Source organism: Budorcas taxicolor, chromosome 16 (genome assembly GCF_023091745.1).
Source record: "Budorcas taxicolor isolate Tak-1 chromosome 16, Takin1.1, whole genome shotgun sequence".
Taxonomy (NCBI): domain Eukaryota; kingdom Metazoa; phylum Chordata; class Mammalia; order Artiodactyla; family Bovidae; genus Budorcas; species Budorcas taxicolor.
This window is the reverse complement of record NC_068925.1, coordinates 42,588,361-42,597,692: the sequence shown is the minus strand read 5'-3', so window position 1 is coordinate 42,597,692 and position 9,332 is coordinate 42,588,361. Positions and strand designations below refer to the sequence as shown.

General features: G+C 54.0%; 1 protein-coding gene across 1 annotated transcript; it reads right to left on the bottom strand.

Moving 5' to 3' along the window:
• Positions 1-1,290: 1,290 nt before the first annotated feature.
• KIAA2013 (KIAA2013 ortholog) lies at positions 1,291-6,879 on the bottom strand. Its single transcript, XM_052653885.1, has 3 exons — positions 5,847-6,879; positions 3,345-4,198; positions 1,291-1,983 (listed from the first exon to the last, which is right to left on the bottom strand). The coding sequence occupies exons 1-3, from the start codon at positions 6,877-6,879 to the stop codon at positions 1,966-1,968; spliced, it is 1,905 nt and encodes a 634-aa protein (XP_052509845.1). The 3' UTR covers positions 1,291-1,965.
• Positions 6,880-9,332: the final 2,453 nt, after the last annotated feature.

Here is a 9,332-nt window from a genome sequence, read left to right as displayed (position 1 = left end):
TTAGCACCTTAACCCTCAGCAACCTCCTCCCCACATGAGGCTGTGTTGATGTAAAATACCTAACACACGTCTTCACTTCAATGAGACCTATAAATCACAGATACTTGTCTACTGAAATTAAACTTGCTAGGTCAGTTTTTTCCAGGCACAGGTACGTAGGCTCATTTTGACATGTACAGGAGCCCACACCGTGCCTTGCTGCAAGTTAAACAGGAGGAATGGGAGCCATGAAGCACTGCTTCTGTGGCCAAGTGGCTTCCAGTTGAATGCAGTGACTAGAGGCCACATCACTCTGTGAACTGCAGTCTACCTCGCCCCCCGCCAGCCAAGGGTCCCCTGGCTGGAGTCGGGAGGCATTCAATGCTCTGCACCCTGAGAGCAGGAGAGGATGGTACTCAGGACTGAAGCACCTGGTAAACCAGGGCTACTCAATGGCAACCCACTCCAGTATTCTTGCTTGGGAAATCCCATGGACGCGGGAGCCTGGTGGCCTACAGTCCATGGGGTCGCAAAGAGTTGGACACAACTGAGTGACTTCACTTTCACTCGTAGAAGAACCTGAGGCACTTGTTTTTTTTTTTCCTCTCCCAGCTGCCTGCTGGGGGCCAGACCTTTGGGACCCTGGCACCGAAACCAGCGGAGTCAAGCTGCTCAAAACACACACCTAGGAAACAGGGTGATGGTCCCCAAGGTGGACTGCCATGCTCAGCACGGCCCCTTTGCTCCATTCTCCCTACAAAGGATTCAGACCTTAGCTTCCAGAACTGGCAGGAGGCCTGCGTGCCAGGTGGCTCAGCGGTAAAGAACCCACCTCCCAATGCAGGAGACTTGGGTTTGATCCCTGGGTCGGAAAGATCCCCTGGAGTAGGAAATGGTAACCTGCTCCAGTATTCTTGCCTGGGAAATCCCACAGAGGAGCCTGGTAGGCTACAGTCCATGGAGCTGCAGTCGGACACGACTGAGTGAATAGCAGCGGCAGTCCTATGGGCAGCAAGACCAGGGCAGGCAACTCTAGGCTCTTCAGGGCAGGCTGGGGGTGCGGCACCACAGCAGGAAGGGACCTCGGTGATGCTCCTCGAGCAGCCCCTCTGCCAGGACAGGCAGCAAACCCTGAGGAGGGTGGCAGAGGCCACATCCACATGCTCTGAGGGGCTCTTCTGAAGGGGAGAGGACGTGGGAAAAGAGCACTGCCACCACAGCAGGGCCTTGTGCTGCGGATTCTCCCCAAGTCTGGTGACTGAGGAAGGTCTGACGTCTCCAGAGGTTTTAACCACACACAAACCGCTCATGGAAGTTTGAAAGAGATTTATTTAAAAACAGAACGACAAAAAAAAAAGCTTTGGTATTCCAAAACCCAACAATCAACAGTCACTGGAAAGTTAAACACCTCCCCTAAGGCCCAGAGGTACAAAACCACGGTCTCCACAGGCTCATGGTAAGGACACGATGTGCAAACCTGAGGGTGACAGAGACCCGCCCCCTCCACGCAGGCAGCCCATGGGGCTCCAGACCTCCCGGAAATCACCGCCAAGATTCACTACCCAAGAGTGGATGCAAAAGCCATCTGACAAATCTCAACAATAAATTATTAATAAAAACTCATTCAAGAAAAGAGCACATTAAATTAGGAAAAGAACACATTTTTTCCTAGACAAGTCTTTTCAAAAGAGGGTCTATTTCCTGGGATAGAAGAAAGGGGGAAAGTGGAAGGAGTGAGTTCAATTTCAAGTATTTTCCGTACAATTTCATTTTATTGAATCAAAAGCTTACAAAAAGTCCATCGGCCCCTCCCCTCCCCTCCCCGATGCAAACTCCTGAACATCCACACGCACTTCTGAGTCACTGGTGTCCCCCAACAAGGCACAAAAGGCTGGGTGCTTTCACAGGATCCCTTGTTCGCAGCAGCAGGACTTTCAGTGCTGGGCATCTTGTGCAAGTGGCGACTGAAAGCAGGACTGACGTCATTCAGACACTGGGATCTTCCTGTTCAACCAACAAGACAGGACGTTACTGCGCATGCCAACCCCAGGGGACAGCTACAGCAATCTCGAGGGAAGCAGGTGATGGGAACACCCTGCTGGCATCCCACCCTGGCTCACAGCCGGCTGGGATGATGGCGCCCAGCCCAGAGACAGGCTACAGGCATCCTGGACTCGGGGCCTGGGCGTCTCCTTAGGCGGGTGCAGCGAGTTCACAGGCTCTGCTCTGGCCAGGCCTGGCTTCAGGGGTGAGAAGTCACTGGGCAAGATCTGAGAAGACTGCCTGGCCTGTCCCCCTGATCAGGTAGGAACCATGGGTGGATGGGACTAGGCCAGATTAACAGCAGAGAAGTCCACCACCCAGCAGGGAGAAGCAGCCCGCCCACCTGCTTCACTGAGGCTGCCAGACCCTCGCAATGCAATGCAGCCCGTAACAGACACCCGGGAAGGCCATGTGCACATTTGCCTTTGATCTGACTTCTATGTTCCTCACGCTTGACAAGTTCAGACCTGCCTCTGACCCTCCTCCCACCCCTTTAGGTCAAGTGCTACTTCCTTCTCTGAACCAGAAGCCACTGGGAGCACAGACCTGGAGTTAAATGTACCCTCCACCTACCCTCCACTCCACTACAATCTAATGAGAGGAATGGCAGGCGGCCTCCCCCCGGGACACCCATCCTGAACTCCAAGATATGTTTCGATGAGAGTCCGACAGCCACCATGGCCCAAACCATGGCTTCCTGGGAGCAATGATGTTTCAGGAAACAGGAGGGAAATGATCTTGTCCTGGCTGATGAGACGACTGCCTGAGGCTGGCTCACCGCAAGGGACTGACCTCTGAACTCGGTAAACAGGCTCTCGGGTGGGGGTGAGGGTTAGGGTCTCATCAGCGGTTTAGGTAGAGGCTTCAGGTCCATCTAGGAGTTTGTGGCACGTATTTTTAACTGTTGAGATTTAGGATGGGGTGACAGGACTGCCCACATCCCTGGGAGGCCAGCAGACATATCTACGCATGCCTGGATTCCACAGCTGCCCTTCCAATGGGCTCCTCTAAGAAGGTACTTTTAAATGTCCTCTCAAAGCATACCTGCTCCCCTCTGTGATGAGGACAGAGGACACTAGCTTAAAAAGACACTTCACGGGAGGGAGGATCAAGAGGGAGGGGACATATGTATACCTATGGCTGATTTATGTTGCTGTATGGCAGAAACCAACCCAATGTTGTAAAGCAATTACCCTCCAATTAAAAATAAATTAAAAAAAAAAAAGGATACCCCCTCCACTCCCCCAGCCTCACCCTGTCCTAGACTTGGGACAGAATACAAGGCTGGCGCCCTGGGTGCTGGAGACACAGGGGCTTTCTACCTTATTCCTGAAGAAGGGCTTGGCGCCAGGCCCACAGTACTCATTGTAGATGAGCTTGAAGAGGAAAAGGTGGAAGAGGGTGATGAGGGAGGCCACGCTGAACCAGAAGAGGAAGGGCAGCCCCGGGTCCTGCTGGGCCATGTGCTCGTCGTGGGCCAGGATGGCCTTGAGGTGCAGCGTGTGCCGCAGGTCTTGGAGGTGCGTGCGGTCGGTGGAGATGTAGAGCAGCGGCGTGATGGGCTGCGTCACCATGACTGAGAAGGTGTGGCCCTGGGGCGCCGAGGTCAGCTCCACAGGCTCGTCCAGGCAGCCCGCTTCGCAGGCGTAGATCTTGACGAGCTGGCCTCGGGACTCTACAGACACGTGCAGGTACGGCTTGCCCTCAGCGTCCGCAAGCACGGCCAGGTTGATGTGGTCGTTCTTGTAGCGGATGCCGTGGAGGGCGTAGCTGTTGTGCAGCACGTCAGGGTCGGCTTGGAACTGGAGGTGGTTCTCGGTGAACTGCAGGCCGCCGAAGCTGAGCACCATGCCCTGAAGGATGCCGGGGGCGCCCGCCCGCACCAGCCCCTTGCAGCCGCGCTTCTGCAGGGTCAGCCTCCACAGGTCCCAGAGCTGCAAGATCTGCTGGACGGAGGACAGGCGGCCTGGCCAGAGGTTCTCAGCGTGCATGGTGGCGTGGCCACTGAAGCAGTGATCTTCATAGTTGAGCGTCGACTCCATCTGGTCCCGCTCCCTATGGCTCAGGTCGGGGCTGAGCAGCGGGGCTGGGGAGCAGGACAGCATGTAGTACAGCGTCAGGTTCACGGTCAGGCCAGACGGAGTGTGGGCATCAGTGATCTTCTTCATTTCCACACCTGTCATGCCACAGAGGTTGCATGTTAAGGAGGACCAACACAGCTGGGAGGCTGAGGTTATGAAACAAAGATCAAGAGCAGCAGAGTCGGGGACTCCCCTGGTGGTCCAGTGGCTAAGACTCCGTGTTCCCAATGCAGGGAACAAGGGTTTGATCCCTGGTTGGGGAACTAGTTCCCATATGCTGCAACTCAGTGTGCTGCAAATAAAGAACCTGCATGCTACAACAAAGATCAAAGATTCTAAGTACGGCAACTAAGACCGGGTGTAGCCAAATAAATATTAACAGCAACAATAACAAAAACAGCAGCAGAGACATGAAGTTTTTGTCCTTAGAGATAAAAACAGCAGTTCCAGTATCCCTAGGCTCAGGGGAACATTAACCTGCCTGGCTTCCTCACAGGACCACGTGGAGCCCTGAGGGCCTGAAACCTGCCAGTGGGGCTCCTGCCAGAGCCCAGAAGAACACCGACTTAGCCAAGCCTATGACGTTAAGTCAAAAGGCCAGTCCCCTGTCTCCAGAACGGTCACCTATGCCCTGGCCAGTTGTGGGCTGCTTCTCTCTCCTGGGCTCATAGCCTCAAACAACATCTTATCAGAAAAGCTCCCAGATTTGTATGAACACTAGCCTCAGACAGCTAACCGCACATGTGGTGTCTCTACCTGGATGTCTGACAGGCATTTTAAACCTGACAAGGTTTGAATTCAGTCCCCGACTAATCCTTCCTTAAATCATCTCCAGACACCTACTGGAACCCTCCCCATAAACTCAGGAGTCACCCTCACGTTCTCACTCTCCACTGCCAGTCCACTGAAAGCCCCAGTGGCTACAGCTCTTAAAGTATCAGAGTCATCCACCTCGGCCTCCAGTCACAGCTGTGGTCCCAGCCACCCTCCTCTCACCTGGTCTCCACACTACTGCAGCCCCGCCCCCGCTTACTGTCTATACCCTGAGACAGCAGCCTGTGGACCCTTAAAAATGTGCACCAGGGACTTCCCTGGTGGTCCGGCAGTTAAGAATCCACCTTCCAATGCAGGGTACAAGAGTCTGATCCCTGGTTGGGGAACTAAGATTCCACATGCCACGTAGCAACTAAGCCCATGGGCTCTGGAGCCCACAAGCCACAACTGGAGAAAACTGCATGCTGCAATAAGGACCTGGCTCAGCCAAAAAATAAGTAATTTTTTTTTTTAAAAAAGAAGCCCACGCCTGTCACCAGCTGAAACTATGGGGAACTGAGGAAAGAATCTGGGGACAGGCCAGGCTCTTCATTTATCCTTTACCAACTGATCCTCCCCCCAACCCCCAAACCACTCTGCTCAAACCAGGCTTCATCTACAAGTACAAATAACAATAACACCTGCCCTTTACACACTTCTCTCATAAGACTCTGCTAAATGTCTTCTGAGGTAGGCATTACTATTATTTTTGAATACAGGCCAAGAGAGAGTCAGCGACTGGTTCAAGGTCACGCAGATAGTAAGTGGTGGAGCAAAAGAGTCAGCCCCAGACCCAATGCCAAGCCCAAGTATGAGCCACCCCAGGACCCTCCTGCAATGTCAGCTCTGCTGACTTTGCAGGGGCATCCCCAGGGTGGGCTGTGCTCACCCTGCTACAAGGAGTGGAGGGCGGACAAAGCCGGACCTCACCTGGACTGAAGAGCTGAGCCCAGAGGCGCTGGTGATCTTGGAGCAGCTCAGCTGCTGGCATCTCCAAGAGCTCCAGCATTTCCTTCCGGGCCAAGTCCTGGAGCACCTTGAGCTCCTTGGCTGCTTTGCTTTTGAGCACCTGGGGGTTAAGAGGGCCGGAAACGTGCACCACCCACAGCACAGTCTCATCCAGCTGCGTCCTGGGAGCCACCTGGAGACGGTCCACTAACTTCTTGGCGGCCACCACCACCAGGTGCACCAGCCCCGTGGGAACAGGCGGGGACCGGCCAGAGTAGAGGAGGAACTGATGGTCTCCGACCTTCTCCAGGGTGCTGGTGAAGGCCCTGGGGGCCGGGCCGGCAGTGGGCCCCACAGTCTGCAGCGCGGCCACGCGATCCGTGGGGTTGTTGAGCTGGATGCGCTGCAGATAGACGTGGGGTCGGCCACGGTGAGCGAGAAAGTCCTCCTGCAGCAGCACGCAGTCTCGGCCGGATCCCGTAAGCAGGCCAGAGGCCGAGGCGGGGCCCGGGCCGGCGGCCGCAGGGCCGGGACCCGAGGTCCCCAGCTGCAAGCAACGTACTCGCCGCAGCAGCCCTTCCCGCAGAAGCAACACTGACTCCCCAGCTTCAGGGAGCGCGCTCAGCGGCCGCAGCTGCACGAAGGGCACGAAGTCCGGCGCCACGGCGGGCTCCCGCTCCCCAAGGGTCACCCACAGCCGGTTGGCGACCACGTCCAGGGCCAGAAAGCCGTTGGCCACCAGAGACGGCACTCCAGGGCCCAGGGGCACAGCCTCGCCCCGCTCCCGCAGGCTGCGCCAGGCGTGGGTGGCCGCCTCCAGACAGGCAGAGGGCTCGGCAGCGCCCGGCTCGCCGTGGGGCCAGGGCAGCAGCTGCAGGCCGCCCGCCGCCCGCCGCGCCCCAGAGCCCGCGAACCAGAAAAGCAGCACCAGGAGGCCGAGCAGGCAGAGTAGGCGGCGGGCCCAGCTGCTCGACAGCAGTCCCGGCAGCCCCTTAAGCCGCTGCTGCAGCCACATCGGGCCGCCAGGCGCGGGCGCGGCGCGGGGGCGGCCGCCGGGCCCGCCGCCCAGCCCACTGGCCCGGCCGCCCGCGCCTCACTCCAGGGCCCGGACCGCAGCGCCCACCACGGCCCCAGTCGCAGGCGCCGCGGCAGCCACCACAGCAGCTTCCTCTCCTCGGTTCCCTTCGGCCGTCAAACAACACCGGCCGTCAAGCGCCGCCGAATCTTTTGCGACAAATGGAAAAGAGGCGGGTGGAGGAAGGGGAGAGAGCGGGCCCTACAGGAGGCGGGGCCACAGCGAGGAAGGGGCGGGCGCCGCCGGGGGATGGGCCACGGGTTCTTCAGTTCTGCCAAGTCCGAGAAAGAGTCCAGAAAGAGCCCGATAGGGTTCTGTGGAAGACTGGAAGCTTCCAGCTCATGGAAAAAAAAAAAAAAAAAGCCACTGCGCTAGCCAAACCTAACACGTGTTGGGCCCCATCTGCTACTGATGGATTCAACAGCCCTAAGATTTTTTTTTAATAATTTAAAAACTTTTTTCTGTAAAAATGATCCTAACTGCAAAAATACTTAACAACAGTGCAGAATAGTACCCCCCCCAAAAAAAAGAAAGAAAAAGAAAAGAAAGTAACCATTGTCAATCAGATTTCCTAGGATATATTTTGTTGACACTTTTCCAGACCAGTCTGGCTGCATGTACAGTATATGGGACACAAACCAGTTCCACAACACTCCATTTCTCTACCATACCAAGTCATCTTCTTTTTCTTTTAGATAAGTAACTTCCAATTATTTATTTATTTGGCACGTGTCAGCATGCGGCCTCTCTAGAGGGCTTAACTGCCTAAGGCATGTGGAATTTTCCCAGACCAGGGATCGAACCCACGTCCCCTCCATTGGAAAAGAAAATGAAAGTGATAGTGGCTCAGTCCTGTATGATTCTTTGTGAGTCCATAACTGTAGCCCATTAGGCCTCTCTGGGGAATTCTTCAGGCAAGAATACTGGAGTGGGTTCCCATTCTCTTCTCTAGGGGATCTTCCCGATCCAAGGATGGAACCCTGGTCTCCTGCACTGCATTACTGTCTGAGCCGCCAGGGAATTCTTAACCACTGGACCACCAGGAAGGGCCCCTAAGTCATCTTCTTGATGTCAGCTGTGAGTTTTAACTTATTAAATAACATAAAACATTAAAGCTTCATGCTTTGAAAATGCTTTTCAATTGTGAATTATCAATGCAGAAGAGAAATTTTGTTTCTGGGGGAAAAAATTCAATCTGAGCACAGGAGCAGACAATGGGACGATTGTTTCCGTTTTAGTTTCAGGACATTCGAAAGTCAGACAGTGTGCTTCCCAGTTGTTGAAAATTATATGGTCATTTGAGGTGGCTCCTTGTGAGCTGTGTGCAGACACAGATGTGTTTGCTGAGTTCCAGGGCCAGCACCCTAAGAGAAGGCGACTCTCCAGGTGATCCTTAAGTATGCTCACCTTTTTATTTTTTTAAGATCATTATTAAAACATACACACAGAATTCTTAACTCCCACAAGGATTTCACAAGCCCCACAGGACAGCTTCATGAATGTGCAGTAATCTGGAACCTACAGTTAGAATCCATCCAACCAACTCAGCAAGGCAGAAATACTTGGGAGGGACAGTGAAATGAGAGCAAAGGACTAAACCAAGCTTGATCACACCTGTAAAATGGGGATGACCAGAGAAACTGCCTTTCAGATTTCTGAGGAATGAATGAGTTAATACAAGCAAAGCAAGCAAGGTGCAAGTACACAGTACATGTAAACCCATGTAATTGTTTTTGCTATTAGAAACATCTGTGTGATAGACATATAGGTTGGTCTACTTTTGAGATTGTTTCTGGGGGAGCAATTCCTGGAAGTAGATTTCTACATCAAAAAGAAGGGTCATTGTTGGTGCTCTTAACTCCCGTGTTGTCATTATTGTTGTTTAGTCGATAAGTCATATCCAACTCGACTCTTTGCGACCCCATGGACTGTAGCCTGCCAGGCTCCTCTATCCATGTGGTTTCCGAGGCAAGAATACTGCAGTGGGTTGCCATTTCCTCCAGAGAATCTTCCCCACTCAGGGATGGAATCCCCATCTCCTGCATTGGCAGGTGAATTCTTTACCACTGAGCAACCTGGGAAGCCCCCCCTCTCTCTTAACTTCTTATCACTTTTAAACACCCCACGGAAAGGAATCACAGGGTCAGCAATATAGCCACAACAAAGAAGGTCAGGAGAAAGGACCTTGGACTTCCCTGATGGTCCAGTGGTTAAGAATTTACTGGCCAGTGCAGGAAAGATGGGTTCAACCCCTGGTCCAGAAGATCCTACATACTTCGGAGCAATGAAGCCAGTGAGTCACAACTACTGAAGTCCAAGGCTCTGGAGCCCATGCTCCACAACAAAAGAAGTCACTGCAATGAGAAGCCCATGGACCACAACAAAGAGTAGCT

Excerpts from the sequence above, each read along its gene's own strand:
- KIAA2013 (XM_052653885.1), bottom strand. The coding sequence starts at position 6,879 with ATGTGGCTGCAGCAGCGGCTTAAGGGGCTGCCGGGACTGCTGTCGAGC. Across the intron at positions 4,199-5,846 it reads GGCTCAGCTCTTCAGTCCAG|GTGTGGAAATGAAGAAGATC; the intron begins GTGAGGTCCGGC and ends GTGGCATGACAG.